At 27.8% G+C, this 22443-nt stretch overlaps 2 protein-coding genes across 3 annotated transcripts in view; both read right to left on the minus strand.

Moving 5' to 3' along the window:
• Positions 1-22443, minus strand: part of LOC103579428 (semaphorin-5A) — a 76823-nt gene that overhangs the window by 37877 nt on the left and 16503 nt on the right. For both annotated transcript variants that reach the window (XM_008560819.3, XM_053739073.1), the window contains one exon: positions 7710-7819. In XM_008560819.3, the coding sequence (XP_008559041.1) occupies positions 7710-7800 (91 nt within the window). In that variant the 5' untranslated portion in view covers positions 7801-7819. The remainder of the gene's footprint in view (positions 1-7709; positions 7820-22443) is intronic.
• LOC103579427 (coiled-coil domain-containing protein 43) lies at positions 10270-11219 on the minus strand. The gene has a single exon (XM_008560818.2). The coding sequence runs from the start codon at positions 10958-10960 to the stop codon at positions 10352-10354; it is 609 nt and encodes a 202-aa protein (XP_008559040.1). The 5' UTR covers positions 10961-11219; the 3' UTR covers positions 10270-10351.

Raw genomic sequence — 22443 nt, forward strand, 5'->3', positions numbered from 1 at the left:
AAAATTCTTATAAAGTTCGACCGGAAAAATGAATTTTTGATGAAAAATGGAAAATGTTCAATTACTTCAAATAGAAAAAAAATAAGATGTATTATTTTCTGCCTGTACCGTTTTGTCTCTCTGTCCATAAACTTAAAGTTAAATAAATATATTTGTCATAAATATTTTTTAATTTATTGTTTTTATGTCATAGGGCATAATTTGAGCTTTTGATCCCAGGCTGCACAGGATGCTACGAAAACTATCTAATTAATTTATGTAATTGATCTCATTGAACGGTTGAATAAACAAAAATTTTATGTATTTCATATATTGTTAACATAAATTTTGGTGATTATAACGTTTTACTGTGAAAAATTAAATTATTGAATAAACAACTTTGAATTACATGTAGACTTTGTTATTTCATGTATGAAAAATAATTTACTTGCGCAAAAATTTTCGAATTTACATAATTAGAAATCTAATTTTGAAAACGCGATTTTAATCATTTCGCGTTTTAACGTGAATTATTTTTCGAATTTTGATGAAAACTTTTTCAAAAATAAATTCCATACGAATTTTCAATAACATCGCAGTACATTTGCATTGGAAAAATCGTAATGTTAAGAGTCTAAATTATCAAAAAGATTAAATAATTATGAAGAACTGCTTTTAATAAAAGCCTTTTTTTATTATTCTTCTCATGATAAAGCGATCAAATAACTTGTTATTGTTAGAACCCGTGCTGCCATTAAAGTGTTCTTTATTAACACTTAAAAGAAACAAAAGAAAATAAAAATATATGAGGGTATCTTGAAGCAAGACTTGAATTTTTTTTTTTTAAAAGCATTAATAAAAAAAAATTAACATCTCAATAACTCTCATTTGTTAATCCTCGTTGTAAAAATACACGTGTAAAATTTTTAACAAATTTAATATTATACTTTTTTATTTTCTAATAAAAACGTTTTTTTATCGATGAAATAGGCCATAAAATTCGTGTTATAAAAAAGTTATTCACATAATATCCATATATTCATATATTGAGTCTCGAATAGAAGTTGAATGCCACATAAATATATATATATATATATATATATATATATATATATATATATATATATATATATATATATATATATATATATATATATATATATATATATATATATATATATATATATATATATATATATATATATATATATATATATATATATATATAGCATATCATGAGAAAACAAGACACAACAGTCCATTTCTGAATGAAAGAACATAAAGGGTTGATTTGATGGTGATTTTATAGTGCTGACTTGACGGTAAAATTTTCTGTACACAGCAGTCGTGAGACGAAACTCAAATAAGCCCCTTGAATATTTCATTTTTTTTTTTTTTAACACAAAAGTAGACAGCCCATAAAAGTTAGTCCTTGAAGTGACTTAACCCATACTCAATTCCATTACTTCTTGTTTCACAGTTAAAAAATAAAAAAAAAAATAACAACAATAACAAATAAAAAATAAAAAAAAATTAATTTAAACTTGTAACAACTCTGTTAGTAGTGTACATAACAGAACGACCATTAATCTTACGGTATAATTTTCTTTGAAAATCATCATTACTTCCGGCACGCGAAAAATTTTCTATATATATATGTATTTTTTTTTTTTTTGCTAATTTATTATTTTAATTTTATGAGATAAAGTAATGAGATATCATCACGTATATTCTATTATATATATTTTTTTTGTGCATTGTTATTAGCTTAGAAAAATATATATACATATGTATGTAAAATATAATTTTCTGATGTGTCTTTAATATTCGTATTTATACGCACGCGAATATTCACTCACGGGTCGTTATTATTTTTTTTTTGAATGTCGTCAATGTCTGCCTTAGGGGTGGTTGATTTCGACGTAATTAGTAATTATTTTAATTTTAAATCATTTGAAAATTATACAATTATACGTCTAGTAGCTTAAAAAAATATATATGGGATTTATGATTTCTGAAAGCAAAGTATCTTTAAAATATTCATTTTGAAAAAAAAAAATGAGCGGGTGATTGGCTATAAAATAATTGTAATTTATTTTGATTGAGTTTAATTATCTAAGTTTAAGTACCAGCCTTTAAGTGTAAGATCCTGAGGTGCGTAAAGTAATTGATAAATTAAAAAATAAATAAATAAGTAAGTCGTTAAATAAAATCTACAACATGTTGCACCACACAAGAAATAACAACTATCATAAGTACTCGGAAAGCGAATAAAGAAATTTATAATATATATTTATCTACAGATAAATATATGAAGGTTCATATATGTGTGTGTGTGTGTGTGAGAGAAGTGAACGTAACATTACGTAGTGGAATCGTCAGAAGAACTTTCAGCCACCCAATCACAACGTGAGAGGCGCGTGCCGTCAATTTGCCCACGCGATATATATTCATTCTTATATTATTTTATCATAAAAAATCAATCTGTTTATATGTACATGAGGTGACTGTACGACTTTTCAGTATCTCGATATTACTAAATAATTTTCAAAAAATTTTATTTTTTATTTTTATTTGAGCTGTGCGAATAGTTCGTAGTTACGAATTATTCGTATCGAATCGAGTCAAACTATTCGATTTTTGAACCGAATTTGAATTTTCAGATAATTTGAATTTTCGGAATTATCCGTAAATTTTGAGTTATCTTTAAATTGTCGAATATTCAAATTTATGAAATTATCCGTAAATTTTCTAATTCAAATTATTTTAACAATCCGTAAATTGTCAAATAATTCAAATTTTTGAAACTATTCGTAAATTATCCAATAATTTGAATTTATGAAATTATCCGTAAATTTTCTAATAATTCAAATTTTTTTTACAATCCGTAAATTGTCAAATAATTCAAATTTTGGGAACTATCCGTAAATTATCGTTATTCATAAATTTACGAATACTTCAAAAATTTTTTTTTGGACGACTCAAAATTATGATATTTGTTCCCATAATTCAAATTTTCGTCAGAGGTAAAAATATAACAGTCCCGAATTCACGAGATAATTACTTTTGGTTACCAAAAAAAAATTAAGTTCACCCTTTATTCAAAATTGAATAATTGAAAGCCAATCTGAATTTTCGTATTCGCGCCAAATAATTCAAAAAATTACGAATACTTAAAATCAATCAAATTATTCGATTCTAATGGTTACAGTTCGATTCGATCCGAACACGATTCACACACCTCTAATTTTTATTTATTATTTATATAATATATAATATATATATATATATATATATATATATATATATATATATTATATATATATATATATATATATATATATATATATATATATATTATATATATATATATATATATATATATATGCAAAAGAGACTTATGAGTTTAACCTTCTGGTTAGTAAGCGTTAAGAATTGCAAATGCGTAGGCTACATGTGGTACTGTTTAAGTACGCCTAGATGAGGCCTCACAGCATGCCACAAAATGAATTCAATAGAACATACTACTGTGCTAAGAAATACCTTACTTACTTACTATATATATGTATAAGCAGACACGTGTATTAAACATCAACATATGTAGTGGGTAAAAAAATCTGCCATGCATGTGGATATGCTTGAGATCTCTCTAGACATTGCATGCAATCCATAGTCACAGCATCAGCTGAAGACTTTAACAAGAGGCAGAAGAAGAACTTGAAGAAAAAGAAGAAGAAGAACAACAACAAAAGCTAGAGATAGAGGCAGAGGCTGAATAAGAAGGAGCACTATAATAAAGAGAAGATGGAAAAGGAGAGTGGTTTAAAAGAAGACTCGAGAATAAAATATCCAGGTGATTTACAGCTGTACGCAGAGATTTACTACTCTGTCAGCAGTAACTCTGTCTAGAAGAGGTGCGTATGTTCGTACATACGTTCTCTGTACCTTCATCAGTTAACTATTTTAGCCACTCCCTTTTATTTCGTGAAAATTGTCATTGATAAATACAATTTTACGTTCGTTGCTTCACTCGATTTGCAATTTAATACGATAATTGTAATCGAGGGAAAGAAATTTTTCAATTCTTCATAAACTACTTGAATATTAATAATTTATTAATTTTTTTTATTTGAAAAAATTTCATGCAGTGGACGGGATTCGAACCGCGAACCTTCGGTTAATTTACAGAATAACTGGAGTCTTTTTTTTAATAATGATTATATCAAAAAGACATGAGATTGAAATTTTCTGAAATTCTGAGTATGTGCAAAATCAACATGGTTTCGTGTGGTTTTGCAAAAATATGGTTATGGGTTAGAACATCACATCTGCAATAATTAATCAATTCAAATTTTTCCAACTCGAAATTCGGCGTGAAATGGTTTAAATTCAAATTTCTTAATTTTTAAGTTTATTCGATAAATTATGAGATCATGTCATAATTTTGAAAAAAATGCATTGAAAACAAATAAGACTGAAATTTCCTGAAATTCTGAGTATGTACAAAATCAACATGATTTCATCTAAGAACATATTTTGCAAAATTTTAGTCATGGGTCAGGAAATTCCACCCGCAACAATGAATGCAAATTTTCCAACTCGAAATTTGGCGCGAAACGGCTTAAATTCAAAATTCTTAACATTCGGAACCTACTGGACGAGTTATGGAATTATGTCATAATTTAGAGAAAAGCTAAGTTGGAAGTCAATGAAATCTGAAAATAAAGTGAATACTGCAGCTCATGCATACGATTTATTATTATTATTATTGTTATCATAATTAAATTTTAAAACGATAGTATGCACTGTGCCACATAAATGATTACATATGCACAATGCGTCCAGTCAACATCAACATCAACAAAAGCTTATTTACTATACACATGTTATCTTTTAAGGAAGCATGGACAGCAGTCCTTTGTCCTACTTTTCATTTATTTTATCTAAATAATTCTATTCAACATTTAATATTTCCTATTTCTCATATATGCAATAAAAATACATGAAGATAAAATAATATCGCGAATCATAAATCTGTCGATTGGACAATTATCAGTAATTAAAAAATAATAATTTATGCGCATAGCACAGAATCTATTAAAATTTCCGCAACGATTTATTTATCATCGGAAAAAAAAGTATCGTTTACTCTCACAGTGTCATAAATACTGTACTTTCTGTATGTGCAAATAAGTAATAATTATATCACCCTAAAATTAACTCAAGTGAATGTATATGCTCATATACTTTGAACACTTTTAGATACATGCATATGTAGATAGAAGAGACGGAATATATGTTGTTAAACTATTCGTACCGTCATTGGCTAAAGGCTTAAAATTTATGACTAGTTTTCTAATAGTTTACATTGAAAGAGCCTCGAAAATAAAGTGATAGAGGACATACCCAGACATTTTCCGAACACATGTTTTTCTGAAGGATCTAGGAGTCGAAAAAAATTTTTTCTTCAATATTCTGTAATAACATGGAATATGAAGAATGATGCGCGCGCAACATTAGATCTAGTATATCTATGCATATGTAATGAAACAAACAAACAAACAGAATATTTATAAATACGACAAAACATTTTATATAGATATTCGATTATTCAAAAAATTGAATAATTGCAATAATAACAATGATAAAAATATGTGATATCAAATGATCAGCTGTGTGTGCATATAGCTCGGCAGCATTTAATAACATCGATTTAGAACGGTATTCTGGTACAATAGACGTGACCTCAAGTGTACTCTGGTCATCGATGATCGGTATCGACTGTAACTACGTCACGCGGCAGCTTAGGAAGACTGAGAAAAGACAGAGGGAGATATCCGTTTGTTTTTTACTGATAAATATTATGAGGATGAAAAATGTTTATATGTATATATATATATATATATATATATATATATATATATATATATATATATATATATATATATAGATATATATATTCATGGATAAATATGCATATAGAGGAATGACTCAGTAGAGATATCCTTTAAAAGGCATCCGGATCGTTAAGAAATTATCGTTATCGAGATTAGTATGCATTTTGAGAATACAAATAAATGCTATTATTTTATAGAAAGTATTATATTTTTATATTCTTTTTTTTTGCTATAAGTAAAAAAACTTTCTCTGATAAAATATTTGCATTAAATTATGAGATTGATAATAAAAACATGAATATGCAAAAAAATCGTTTAGAATAAAATTATAATATTTTAAAAATAAATTTGCTCTTTTTACTTTTTTTAGTCTATTCTAATTTATTTAATTGAGGTTGTAAACTTTTTTTTATATATGCGCATTTTTAAAAGCCGTCACAGAAATCAGTATAATTGAAAATTTTTCAGAAGTTAATTGAGAATTTTTGAACATTCAAAAATTGAATTTTCGGTTTTTTCAAATTTTTTTTTTAATGCCAATTTGCTCATAATTTTAGAAACTGATATAAGAAAAATATGAAGTTTTTCTACTAATTATCATCCGAATATACGTCGAAAAATTTTGAAATTTAAAAATTCGATTCAAATTTTCCTGATAAATTAAAAAAAAAATTTTTTTAGTATCGAATAACTCAAAACTTCGATTTGATAGGAGTTATGTTCTACATTGACTTCATAAATATTTCCATTAATTTTTTTTTTTACCAACACAATGAATAATTAATAAAATCACAGCTCATAAATATTTTATAAAATAAAATTTAAAAAAAAAATAATTTAGGTTAAAACAACTCGATAAAAAGTAACGAAAAAAAAATAAAAATTATACGAATAGCTTTCACCAAGAATAGTCATCATCTATAATGTGTATAAAATCATAAATTGTAGATGAGCGGAATGACTAAAAAAAACTATGAATGAATAAATAACAAGTACAAGAACAAAGTAGATAGTCAAGCGCATTATCCACCCTGTGGTCTCTGTAGGATCACCAGGGGGCTTTTTCCATAAACCGTATAAATATGAACCATCTCGTAATACGATGCGCGGAATGAGATTTCGAATCAGGTCGCGCACAAAACGGTAAATATGCGAGTTCATTAACGCAACATGGATTTTCCATAGTATGGGTTTTAAACCGTCCGGTTTGCTCCATTTACACTTTAACCATCATCATATCAAACACTAATATGAATAATTCGATAATAAATATATAATAATATATAAGATTAAATTTTTTTACAACTGATCGTAAATCCCGGATAAATAACCGAATGATGAGAAAATTCTAGTGCAATTAGAGAATTTTCATGATTCGCTGGGAGTGGTCATATATATATTTATACATATATATGTATGTATATAATGTGGCCTTTCTATATAAACTTTTTCCTGAGTTGAAGAAGTAGAACACAACTGCTAAGTACTTAAGGAAGAGGAAAAGATTAAGAAGATGGAGGTTAAGGTGATACTTGAAAAGATGAGGGGGAGGTGGACACTTTGATCGACGACGATCTTCTGTCTACTCACGCATAAACATTAAAGTAGAAGTGATGCTTCATATGACGTGTTTTTTTTTTTTTTTTGTTGTTGTTTAACTTTTCACTTATTTTATGGGTACGGTAGAAAGGTGGGAGCTTTCATTCTTTGAACGAAATGATTGATGGAACTGAATACGAACCATCGTTTTGATCTAATTATGCATCCGAGGTGGTAGGAACGCACGCTACAGAGTTATTGAATAATGTTTTTTAATTTAAGTATGGGACTCACCTTCGTAGGAAATGTGTCGAAAGTCCCCGGTGGCTGATGCTAAGACTAAGGTGTGGAGAACCAAGACAGCTTGAACCCAGATCAAACCCATTTTGTCACGGTCTTTTTAGCTGTAATTACAAATAATTGTTTACTTTTATTTTTCATTTATAATTTATTGTTTAATGGATTTTTTTACTGACCCAGTTATGGAACCTGACCTTTTTGAGCCGAAAATATTATTTTGTAATTTACATTCGAACAAACAGGGCCGTCTGTTGAACGAGACTTACAAATTGTAAATGAGTTATAACATGAAATCACTGAGGAACATTAAAGTAATGTAACGTTGGTTATATTGTTAGAAGCGAACCCAAAGATAGTAATCTGAAGTTTAAGTATACAAAATAATGATTTTTTGAGTGAGTGACGTAAATTTTTCGACTGCTTAATTATCGATAAGTATTTTTTAACTGTACTGTTAAGCCTCTAATTTCTACGAGGTCACGAATTTCGAAATTTTTATCATTTCAAGTTCTGTTGACGAAATTTGGTTTATTCAAAATCATTGTAACGGATAATTTTGTCGAAATTATAAATCATTTTGCATTTTTGAAACCGTGGCATTTCAGTTGCAAAAAAGATATCGTTCGAATAAGAGGTTGTCTAGCGAATTTTCAAAATATAGACAATGCGGACAAAATCTATGCCTTATACTATTTTTGAAATTTTTTGTGAACCATAGTTTATACTGTTATTTTTTTTTCTACGATGTTAATAACTATGAAAAGTTACACCACTAAATTTTTCTGTGGAATCATTTTGGAAAACATGCTTTACAAAATTATGGGTTTAGTATTATAATGCCTAATTTTTTATTCGTGTTATACATCAAACTCGATACTTAGTTTTTTGCTACGAACGCCCAATAGACCTTTGACTACAGCCTAATCCATATTAGGCTTGTCAAGGTAACATTGTCCGTTCCCAAAACTAATATTTAGACATGACACAAGTAATTTTATTTTTGTCCATGTAATCGTTAGACGGTTAACAATAGAGGAGTATTCAATTTTCAAAAAGAAAAAAATTTAAATATACATTTAGAAATGGTTCAAGTTAACCGGGCAAAAATATTTAACTGAAAATACGCCTAAAAAGCTAAATTTTACCAAAATCACACCGAAGCCATAGAATTTTAGATCAAAATTTGTCTGAAAACATGGGGAAATTTCATTACCCGGATACCTCGGGCCAAAATTGACTGCTATTACAACTCAAAATTTATCAGCCCGAAAACTTTGCACTACAAATCTGAAACAGTGAAAACCATTGAAAAGTAGTGTATATACACTGTTTTACAGTTATAAGTATACCACTTGGTATACTTATAACTGTGAAACAGTAAAAAGTCACTGTTTCAGATTTAGAGAGTGGTTTTTTTAATAAAAATTCAAAAATTCAAAATGACGGATGAAAAACTCAGGAAACTCTATTATAAAAAAATATACAGCGACTAGAACAGCAACCAATTGAAAAAATTCCCATAGATGCTAGACTATTGTGCAATAAAGAAAAATTTTAATTAGATAATAATGCAAATTAAACTTAATAATCGATAATTTAATAATCAATGCTTTGAAAAAATGACATAATGCGTAAAAATAATGAGTGTGTTAATAAATTAATGCGTTAGAGTTACTTGACGTAATTTCCTTGACATTTACGGGAATTAGCGAGTTTGCCGAGCTGAGTATGATGTAAAAAACTGACTGATACTTGCGATCATCGATGCAGAATAAATCGCCAGAGATAAGAGTGCCGTCAACGCGTGATTATGATTAATCACCTTACAAATGTATACATCCTTGTAATTATTTTATTTATCAAAAAATTTCGTTAATTAAAATTGAATATCATTAATTCGAGTAGTAGACAGGTGTCATAAAAAAATTATCGTTAATCAGTAATTAGTTGATAGCTATAGGTATTTATTTTCCGCAGCCATTTGGGTTTGTGACGACGGGATATCAAAAATGGTAATGGTGATATAAAAACCGTTCGATTCAGTACAGTGAGAATAATATAAGAGATCTCGTTTAAACTCTCGCGTTTCGCCACCTTTTTTGGGCGTCCTTGTGAAACCACATGGTATCGTTACAATATTACTCGATGGGCAATCATTTTATGCCGAGTTACGATCCTCGACTTACATTGTGGTTACAATGTGTTACCACGCATGCAACAGTTTATTTTAAATTTACTTAAATATATGTTTGTATATAAATACCGTTAAATAGCTCTTAAACGAAAAAAGAAGAAATATTTTACTTTGGTCTCTTATTCTAATTTTAATATTAACATCCAATTGAAAATTTGAATTCAATATGGAAAATTTGAACTATTAACAAATTTTCGAATTGTTTGAAACCTTACGAAAAATTCGAATTTTCGATTCGGAAAATATTCGCCTAAACTTAACTTAATGCCTTAAAATATAAATATATGTATATATATGTGTAAATAATTATTCTAAAAAAAAAAAGAATACAGTGATATAAAGGAATAAAAAAACAAATAATTAAATATTTTAAAAAATGTTTATTTAAAAAAAGACTACAGACATTGTAATAAAACCGTAATGCAGTTCCCAGAGTAAACATTTATTTACGACGCTCAACTTTCTGAGTTTTACGTTTTTCTTTTTTCTCTTCTTTTAGTTTAAGTTGTTTTTCCCGGTCTTCTTTGTCCTTTTCCTTCTTCTTCTGTGAATCTACCTTTGCTTTCTCTCGTTTTTCTTTCTCCTGCTGAGCAATGGTAGCAGCGTTAAGGTTTTTTTCCAATTCCTCATCACTGTCATTTTCTTCATCCTCATCCTCGTCGCTCTTTTCATTCGAAACTTGACTGTATTGCGCCAAAATTGCATCACGTATTTTCCTTTCTTCCTCAGTGTAACTTTTTTTCGAAACCGTTGCTATGTTCTGCGTCTCCAGCATTCGTGCCAAGCGAACATCTACATCTTCAGCAGGCGGGATATCGAAAGTCTCTTTGGAATCGAACTTTTTCCATTCGTCAATTATCTCAGAAACATGAGTATCGATATCTGTTTCAATTATTCCAGATATTATTCCCTCAAGTGCTTCACTTTTTTCACAGTCGCTTTCATCACTTTCTAAAATGCCTTTAATGTAACCTCCAAATACCCCAACGTCTGTGTTTAATGACTCAAGTTTTTTAGATAACCAGCTATCGAAATTATCAATCCCAGCCATTATATAATTAGTCTATTAAATTTTATTACGACAATTTTATTCACTGCCAAGCGCACATGTGGTCTATCATCAGATTATTATAATTTATTCAAAAAATACCTAACACTTTTTTAGAACAATTTCTAAGATCTTTAAATACTTTGTAATTAATTCAATTATGACTCGCCAATAAATTTTTAAATTCGAAATAGTTCCGAATAAATTAAACACTTAATATTTTATTGATTGAAATTTACCCGACCGCTGAGGTTAAGAAACGGCCACGAGTCGGAAATAAATAATCATAATAATTTTCGATTATCTCCGTTTAGAAGACGCGGAGAGCGCTATCTGTCGACTATTTTGGTAACTAATTCTTATTATTACCTCATTCAAATTTGTAAGCCACTACTTCTATCGCTTTATATAATTAATTCTTTAATTACCCAATTAGTCACTATTACAAAAAAAAATATATATATATATATATATATATAATTATAATTACGTTAATGAGGGTTTAATTACTGGTATATTGACTTCTATTTACACAAATATATGAAGTGAAATTACGTTTTAATAGCTCTTAGTAAATCTATTTAATAATAGCTCGATAAATAAATTTTATCTCTACAGATAGTCTTGAAATTTTTCTGTTTTATCGCATGGTAAATTTTTCAGAAAAATATTAAATTCAATTATAAGTAGATTATTCTTTAGATATTTTATTGAATACAAATATATGTAATTATTTTGATTAAATTTATATTCAATTTAAAATTTTAAAAATTTTGACAAAAAAAATTTTCCCGCTGAATTTCCATGGGAACTAAAATTCAAAATTTTTAAAAATAATATGAGCTTAGTCGAAAAAAATTTGTTTTTGTTAAAAAAAAAAAAAAATGAATTAAATGCCTAAAAAATTAGTCTAATATTTTTATTGATTACTATCATATATAAACTGGCGATCGAGATTAATCCATGATCGATATCCTATCATCAGTATGCCGGCGATGGTTAAGAAAAAAAAAAATGTAAGCACGCTATAATAAGACATGCTCAAGAGAAGAAGCTAAGACTGGCCGAGCTGAGTATACGGAAGAACGGGAAGAATATAAAGAACGGAATGGAAGATCGTGTCCCAGTACGTGTGAGAATCCTGAATGATATTACTGGGAAATCCTTGCTCGCGCAAAATGCCCGATCCTTCTTACCCTATCTTAGTTTGTATTTAAAACTTTTTACTCCGCGAACTCTTCCACAGTTTTATTAAAGTCAAGTTAACTTTTACACAGTAGGCTGAGTTTAGATCGATGGTAAGACCGGACTTGGTCTCGTCTCCGTCTACTTCTGCAGTCCTCAGGACCAGAAAGACAACTAGACACATCCCGCATATATATATATAGTAATACATATGTGTGCGTGATGAACTGCGACGGAGAATCATCGTCACAGGATCACGGCGAGGACAACAAGGCAATAGAGAAATAGCTGCGCACTGGCACGGGCGCGAGTTGAATGAACTTACAAGAGTAGGCTTGATACCAAGTACAGAAGAGTTTAAGTCTGTCTTGGTCCCGGTCTTGGTTTATAAGACTTTTCTATGTATAACTGATGATAGCTCAGCTTGTTTGCTACTCTCTGTTCTCGTCTTCGTACTCCCTTACTAGGATCACAGTGTACTTGGACATGTTCTCTTCACCGCATAAAAGGCCAAGACGTGGTGACAGGTTCATGTTATTTTATATAACCGTGTATCCGTCATCATAATTTACCTCTTTTTCTTCTTCAGAATTCTCTAAAATTATATTCATTGCTTTTTCGAGATAAATTATTTTTAAGTGAATTTGACAAATAAGTCAAGAGGTCAGTTCTCGAGAAAAAATTTTTTTAGCTTGGAGAAACCATGGGGCAAATTGGTCAGTCTAAAGAGTGCGCAGTTGAGAATTTTCAGCAATTTTTTTTTTTTTTTTCAAAAAGTCGTTATTTAAATTTTTTTGGAAAATTTGAGTTTTTTAATTTTTAATGAAATTCCGGCTACAACATTTTTTTTTTTCAAGAGGAAATTTCTCCCCCTCTTCCTGTATGATTTTTTAAATTTATTTAGATGACTAAAAATTTTTTAAAGTTACAAATAAATAATCACGAATTTTTTAGGCTGAGCTAAAAAAAAATTTGACCATTAGAAATAATAATGAAAAAAAAATATTGAGTCAAAGCGACTTAGAGTGCGATAATGAAGGATGTGAAGATACGCGATAAAAAGGATAAGAAACAGTTATGTTATTTTTGTAGCCATTATTATTATTTTGACTGTAAATATTTAATAAAATATTTATTTATATACTCAAGTAGGTGTGGCATTGAGTATATTAAAATCTGTAGATCATGGGTATCTCACTTCCGTCTGTTTCATATATTATATGCAGCACAGGGGCCATGAGGCGATATGTGATAAAAAATATATCGATATATTTACAGCTCAAATTATTAACTTCCTGTTTAGTAATTTATTTTTACACTAAATTTACTTCTGAAAAAAATTGAGCCTCTGTAATTTTGACTTGTTTATATAGATTCATATATTTGAATAAATGAAGTATGAGGTGAATTCGGTTTAGGTAAATATAGAATTTATGAGGTATTTAAAAGTGTTAAGACCTACGCGATGAGTTGAGGATAAAGTATATTTAATATTTGAGGAGGTCACGATGAGATATTAATATATAGAGAGAGTATTTGTAGGTATTATAGTTCTTTATATTTATTTACGCGGTATTTTTTTCCCTCACGCGTTGTAATTCAAAATAGTTCGTCTTGCCACGTGGGTCTTCATAAAATAGTATTTCATATTTTTATTATTTTTATGTGCCCGTGAGAGGACACTTGTGAAATTATTGGGATCCATTTTTAAAATTAAAAAAAAATTATTTAATTTCAAATTCAAAATTTTCAAGACCTTAATTTATAAATTAAAATTCACATAGAATTTTGAAATTTTCAATATCATTTTTCAAATTTTTATTTACCAAGTAGGAGTCAAAAATCAAAAGAAAATTTTTTTCTCACACTAGGGTAAGTAAAAGAAACAAAATTTTGAAAAAAAAAAAAAAAAATTAAAACTATTTTGTTACTGAGGGTAACTTGGTCATAAATATTTTTATATTTTGTAAAAAAATCATTTGTGACAAAATTTCCCAAAAAAACCGCCAATTTTAAATTTTCAAAATTAGTGAGATCTCAAAATAGAACCGAATAAATTTTTTTTCTAAAATTTTGATTTTTTATACTCTATAAAATGTACCCTAGAGCGTAAAAAAATTTTTTCACACCCGCCCTAATAAACAATAATTCAAATTTCAAAAGACCGCGAAATTTAAATTTTCTTACACTGCATTATTTTTTTTTGTTTTTTGAACTTCAACTTCCTCTCATAATTTTTTTATTTTTGGTTTTTACGCTCATTATAAATTTTTTTCATACGTTCCACTTGATTGAGATGGTTCACGCCTCAAACCAGGTGTTTCTCGCCGAGAAATAAATAAATATACATATAGATAATAACAACAATAAAAATAAAAAGTATGAGGTAATTATATACGCCTCGCTAATTGAGTCATGAAATTTTTTAATTGACAGTTGAGTAAGTCGATTGCAGTAGGATAGTCTGTACTGTAGAATAGATGTAGGTATGGGTTGGTAAATTTTTATTAAACAGTTTCTGCTGGATTTCGTCTGTCTCGGATATAATATATTGTGTTGAATATATAATGTGTAATGTGTAATGTTTCATTGATGTCTAGGAGGTAGTACATTTGATTGTTAGTTATATTGTGTTGACGATTGACTAACTCGATGAGTCGTCTATTGTCTGGATTTATTATTGAACCTTGCAAGAGTGGGTGAAGTGACGATTCATCACTTAGGACTTTTATTGTAATATATATAAGTACAATAATAATAATAATAATAGTATAGATATTTATGTAACAAAATGAGGAAAAGGAGGATGTAGTAGGTAATGTATATAGTAAACATATGAATCAGTTACAATAGTATGTGGGAGGAACTGAATTGAGGACAATAGTTTGTTACGGTAATGAAAAGTCAATTTCTTGTTATTTTTTTTTTATATACTTATTTGTATAGTAAGTATTTTAATTTGACTATTCAATTTTTTTAAAATAAATTTTTTAATGATATTCAGGGTTAAATATTTGAGAGGTTGGAACTTTTTTGAAAGTTAGAAGGACTTGGGATCGAGCCCGGGGTAAAACAATTTTTGATCAGATGATTTTATGTGATCGTAAACACTCAGATCTAAAAAATTGCCCTATCTGATCATATGTATGATTACATATGGTCTCCTATATATATTCATATCTGATATCATATATGATCATAACTAACATCATATATGGTCACATATTTCACATCGTATATGATTACATATCTGACATCATATATGTGATCATATCCGACATCATATATGTGATCATTTCTGACATCATATATGTGATCATTTTTGACATCATATATGATCACATATCTGACATCATACATATGATTATATCCGACATCATATATGTGATTATTTCTGACATCATACATGTGATCATTTCTGAGAGCATATATGTGATCATTTGGACATCATATATGATCACATATCTGACATCATATATGATATTATCTACCATCAGATATGATTGCTCATGATCATGAATAAATTTAATTTTTAAAAATTTTTAAAATATCCGCTCATTTTTTCGGACTTGTGCTAATCATTCACTGAATTCGTTAATTTCCATTTCTTATTATTACTTTTTTTATTTATTTGCTATCAAATAAAAGTAATTGATAATAAATATGTTTTTTTTTTTTATATGAAATTAATTGGTTGCATGTCTGTGGCTCAATGAAATTATAATCTTTAGAAATATTTAACCATTTATAATATAATTTTTCAACGATGAAATTTATTTTCTCATGCTTAACAGAAACCTCAATATTTATTTAAAAAACAATTTCAAATTTAAAAAATAACAAGACATTAATCTCCCATTTAGTAAATAAGAGAAAAATTTTTTTGTTTTTTAAATTTTTAAAATTAAAAAAAAATTGCAAGTTATTAATCACAGCAAATATTTTTTGAAAAAAAATTACAGCTGTAAAAAATAAAAAATATATTGATAATAAAAAAAATAAATATTCATAAGTATGACTCCTGTGGTTTTATCGAAATTTTTTCATGACAAAATTTATATAAATATCTTTATGAATAATATTATTATTATCAAAATAATTATTTTCAAAATTAATTCTGTTTAATGTGGAATTTAAATTGACGTAATTTAAATAAATATAAAAATACATTGTCAAGATCTGTGTACAGAGATTTGTAATAAAATGGAATAAAATAAAAAAAATTCAGATGGTTGTCGACATTACAAAGACCCAAAAGATCGTTGTGGTCCTTCTTGTCTTGTGAGTTTACACTGCAAGACACGCGCGTCCACCCACGTACTGGAGACAGTAGGTTTTAAAAAACGAGGATGGTTAAGTAGTTAAGGAGGCACAAGAAAGACGATAAGATGAATAAAAACGAAAAGAAGAAGAGAAACTTATATATGTTTAATTTTGCGTGGGTGGATACCAACCACAAGTAAACATAACCACGCGAAAACCTTGAGGACGGCTTTGTATCGGGTCTTTCGCCGTCAAGACGCCGTTACAAGCTTTGCTGATGAGCAACATGCATGCAATTTTTTTTTTTACATCACCAGTATTCAGATTTCCCAAATTCAATAATAAAACCGCAGAAAATATTTAAAATATTCATATAAACTGATGAAAACTGTGGAAACAGTCAGCTGACATCAACTCTGAGGTTCACGGTTCGAATCCCATTTTTATGGGAATGTTACCCATTATTATGGGAATAGTTCCTATAATTATGGGAATGATACCCATACCATTATGGGAATGGTTCCTATAATTCTGGAATGGTTTCTATAACTTATGGGAATACTTCCTATAATATTGTAGGAATCATTCCCATAACATATAGGATTGATTCCTATAAATTATAAGAATGGTTCCCATAATAGTATGGGGAGGATTCCTATAATATTATGGGAATCGTTTCTATACTATTATGGGAAGCATTTCTATAATATTATAGGAATTATGATTAAATGGTTCCTACAATGATATAGGAACCATTCCCATAATATTATGGGAATGGTTCCCATAATGGTATAGGAAAACTTCCTATATGTTCTTTCCGTGTAGGGTTAAAAATAATAAACTGAGATAAAATTTATTTTAAAATAATAAAAAAAAAAAAAAAAAAAAAAAATGGTCAATTTTTGAACTTCAGAAATTTTTTTTTATTAAATAATTCTAAATAGACCATTATTATTTTTTGCACAAGAGAAAGTGGATAAAAAATAAAATGGGTGTATTCGCAGTCAGCAGGAAGTGTCGCACATAAAAGCACAGGAAGGGAATAGTACACGTGAGGAGAAAAAAGTATCAAAGGCCTATAACTTAAATGCTAATAAGGTGATCCTTTAAGAATAACAGCTCCGTTAATAATTGTGACTATATAATTCATCTATTACTTTCCTGATATGAATTTTAAAAAAATGTTATCAAAAAAAAAAAATATGATGATTTATTTTCGTGTATGTCTAGAAAGGCTTTTTTTCACAGCAAGATAAAATTTAATATTTGCTTAAAACATTGACATATATTGCCAAGTTTCAAAGAAAGATAAAAAATGTCGTTAATTTTTTTTAGTTTTTATTATGTTTAAATTCTCATGTCATTAACCTGGTAAATTATTTATCTTAACAATGATAATAAAAACTAGATTGCGATTTTTATATCACCATTTTTTTTTTACAGCAAATAAAATTGCTATTGATTTATTATCAAATAATAAATCATAAAATTTAATTAAAAAATTTTATGATAAAAAATTTTTTCTTTTTTAGTTAATTGCAAAAATAGTTAATTAATAATTTCAAAAATTTTAATTGTATTTAGTAAATTAATATCTAATTTTTTGCCCTCAATTCGTTTCAATTTTTTTTTTTTTTTTTTTTAAATGGAATTTGTAATTTGCATTTTGCGCATCACTTGAAAACCATTAACACTTATCTGACGTTACTCATATGGTAAAATCTGTGGACACATTAAGTCAAGAAGAAAAAAAAACAAAAAAAAAAGTAGCACTCAAAATTGCGGGATAAAAAAAATAAAATTTGAATTTTATAAATAAATAATTGGAAAATTAAATTCATTAAAAAAAATAAATAAAATGGATCAATTAATGTATCAAGGTTGTATATATATACATATATATAGTAATAAATGACCTTGAATAATTAAGAGTCAAAATTTCCAAGACAAGTACTACACATAAGATAAAAAATAAAAGTTTGAGAAGAGAAATCGAGGGCGAAAATAAATTGTCGGCTGTCAATTGGTTTTTTTTTTTTATTTTTTTCTTCACACATTCCACGCATCTTTACACACATGATTTACATCACGTGTAATTTACTGCATACAGTTTTTAATAATTATTTATGAAATTTTTTTTGCACTAATTTGCGCTGGGTGATTTTTAAAATAAAAAATTTACTTTTTTGAATCCTTACGTGAGAAATAATATTTCGACATCATGTGCGGATGTAAAATGTATAGATATATATTTTGTATATATTAGATTATATATGTTTGGATTGAAATTTAGTCTGGCAGTAAAACGTCCCAGGGGATGTACTAACTTGGGCGTGTAGGCTAAACGTGCGTCGACTAAAAATACAATAGCGAAGAGGAAGAACGAGGAAGGAAGAAAAGTTAATGTTAAAAAAACAAAAAAAATTACAATAGAATTTTGCATGTAAACGGCACTATATAATGCATGCGCACGTGTTCAAATTTTGTCGAGGGTTAACGCTACGGAACCCTCTTTTAATTGACTATTAAATCCAAAATGTTCCAACATAAACACCATGTGTAATTATATTTATAATAATAATGACAAGCTCATATTACTAATTTAAAATTTTGTTTTATGTACAGAAAAAAAGAATTTTTTGGGGCTAAAAATTTTTACTTGCCCTAAGAAATTTTTTAAAACGAAAATTTTCTAGAGGTGAGGAAAATTTTTCTTGCACCAAGAAATTTTTTTTTCTGTATAGATTACTGACCCATTTTACCTCAATATCAGCTTTTTCCAGTTCTAATAAAAAATTTTCGGTCCAGACAAATCAATTTGCCCCATAATTTTTCAAAAATCATAACTATTAAAAAAAAAATTTTTTCATCTCAAAAATAGTGACTCATGTTGCCCCGGGTACCCCAGTGCGCAATAAGGTCATAAGTTGTTTTTTTAGAAAATTTAAATTATTTATATTAATTTTTGTCATATTTCAAAAGTGACGTCACAGTTTTTTTTTTTTTTTAAATTTCTCAAAGTAATTTTGAAAATTTACCATAAAGAAATTTAATCCTCGGATTATAGAATTTAGTTATTAATTCTAGTTATAAAAAAAATAATTAAATCAATAATAATAATAATTTAAAATGAAATTAATTAAATATGAAAAAATTTAATCCGTCTGACAGTAAATTCCTAAAGGAAGAATATCAAAAGACACGACGGTGATTAATTGGCATTTGAGCATGTATCACCATGACGTCCATCAGATGTTTTTTTCTGTGACGATTAATCGATGGTTCTTGTAAACTGTATAGTATAGTAGCGAAGGGTGAGCTCTATAGTAACCCTCGCCTTGACCCACCACGCGATTGCCGATTCGCGAGAATTTATCGACCTCGCGGTTCAATCACACTCGATTTACTCTCACACATACTTTTTACCTCTATATATATATATGTATCCTTACTCGCCTACTTAAATTAACGCGACACTTAAAATTTTACGCCGGCAAAAAAAGTTAAAAAATTAAATGAAGTAAAAAAATTTAAATATTAATTAATTTTATTCATCTAAGCTTTTTCATACATTAACAAAGCTTTTAGTATCAATTTAAATATATAATTAATTTAAAATTTTTTTTTTATTTTTTATAATCACGCCCGAAAAAAAAATACTTGACACATTTTCAAATAATTAAATCGCCATAAATTGCATAGTACTTAGACCGTTAAAATATACATATATATATATAATATATGAACATACGACATATTTATACGGCGTAAAAAAATTTTGTTTAAAAATTAGTGTCCATTAAGCACTCAAGTGTCATACGATGAGCAAACAAATTACACTTCTTGTCTTCACGCAGCCTGATTACAAACTCAATCGTCGCGTATCTACAATTTTTTTTTTTTTTTTTATTTCTGTTTTTTTTTTTTTTACACGGTTTCTATACTCAACCTTTTTTCGCAGAGCAAAAAATAATAAAGAACTCTTTAGAGTTTAGAGAGTCGTCAAGTACTTATCCGTGTGGAAATCATCTCTCATCTTTCATCTAAGACACGTCCGTAAAAAATATGAATTATATTAAAAGTATCTCAATTAATCATTTAAGTCTTTTATTGAAAATAAATAAATAAATAATAATAATAATAATTATTTTTTTTTATTATTTAGATTGAAAGTCTTAAGTAAACTTTCGAGCTAACCATGTAAGGTAAGTCTCGTTCTCATAAAATTTCTCTGTACGTGTACAGTGGACAAACGAGAGTATATATACATATATTTATATATATATGTACATGTGTATATATATGAAGTCTGTGAAAGAGAGAAAGAAAAGAAGAGCCTTCCTACGCTTGTTAAAGATAAATTGCGTGGAAGTTAACGCGAAGAAGTCTCTTAAACTACATGACCACACCCTATGCACACCCTTGGTGTGCATTAAATATTTAATAAAAAAATATGTCTATATGTGTGCGTATAAAAATATATAAATATATACGAGTCTATAAAATATAACGGAAGAATAATAAGAGTTAATGGTGTGCATGTTTGTGTTCAAAGTGGGGGTGAGGTGTGTATTTTTTTTTTATATTATTTATTAAGTATACATGCATTATATTTTATACGCGACTTGGGAGTTGAAATAAATTTTTTTTAATTTTTTTGAGGCCGCGATTACTTATGATTTTGCGCTGGTACATCATATCGGGTTACGTTAATATGGTGTGCATATATTTATTTATGTACCTATATATATTTGTATGCTGGTGTTTCTTGTTGTGCGTTGTATTGAACGCTTAATAAATTTGTCAAATTAAATTGGTGGATGATATATATTTAAGTACTTTATGTTTCGCCGTTTTATATATATATATATATATTTTTCCATATGTGGAAATTGTGAATTATTATTTTTAGTCTGTGTGGAATAAAAAAAAAAAAATTTGAATTTTTTAAGTAAATTTCTAATCACGACAAAAATTTTCTAATCACGAGCAAAAGAGTCTGCGTATTTAATATAAATTTATAATATATTCATATATAAATTTTTTCAAAAAAATTTTCTGTATATTTTTTTTAAAAGAGATTAATATTAACCTCATAAATATAAAGCACGAATACTGATAACTCGTGAATTGAATTTAAAACAATTATCTGCACACAGAATGTGTGTTTACGTAATTTATACTCTGAAATCACGTTTAGCAGTAGAAAAAAAAAAAAAAAAATAAAATAAAATAAATAAATATGAGTATAAAAATAGTATCGAGTTAACAAGTATGACTACTGCAGTCTGCTGTGGATAAACATTGAGAAAACGACATCACAAGACGAGTGAATATATGCTGTACCACATCATATGCTTATCGAGTATATTAGCACGCAGACTCCGATATTTTTTTTTTTTTTATTATTATTATTTCCCTTCTCATTCGCAGTCTTATCTTTATCCTTATCCTTATCCTTATTTTTATTTTAATTCATGTATATTTGAAAATACTTGTTGCTGACAATGAGCTTTGCTTCTTTCTTATGAATAAATTAAAGTTATATTAATTTTATTTTTTCAAGTACGAAGTTAAGAAAATGGAGGGAAAAGAAAATTAAAATGGAGGAGGCACGTGATTAGTCGCGAGTCGAAATAATTGACGGGTATCGACACCATTGCACCTCATTATTATTTTACATATAATTAAATATTTTAAAATGAGGATTAATTGCATAATGAAATTCTAGTAATTTTTTTTTTTTTTTTTAAGGAAAAAATCTAAATTGACTAGTGATTGAAAATAGACACTTAATTTCCGGTTGTAGAAGAATTGTAATGGAATTGAAAAACCAGTCTTTGTTTTTTGTCATTTTCATTATTAGATGCGGTCGGTTGTTAAAAGAAAAAGTCGTTCAATGTGAGTTGATATTTATAATAAATATTCTGTGGTATTCATTATTTTTTTTTTTTAATTTTAATTATTTAACTTCAGTAATTGAATGATCGAGTCCTTAATATTTTTTATAAAATGAGAGGGTGGGGGTGAGGTTAAAT

The sequence above is a fragment of the Microplitis demolitor genome, chromosome 5, assembly GCF_026212275.2.
Source record: "Microplitis demolitor isolate Queensland-Clemson2020A chromosome 5, iyMicDemo2.1a, whole genome shotgun sequence".
In the NCBI taxonomy this organism is placed as follows: Eukaryota; Metazoa; Arthropoda; class Insecta; order Hymenoptera; family Braconidae; genus Microplitis; species Microplitis demolitor.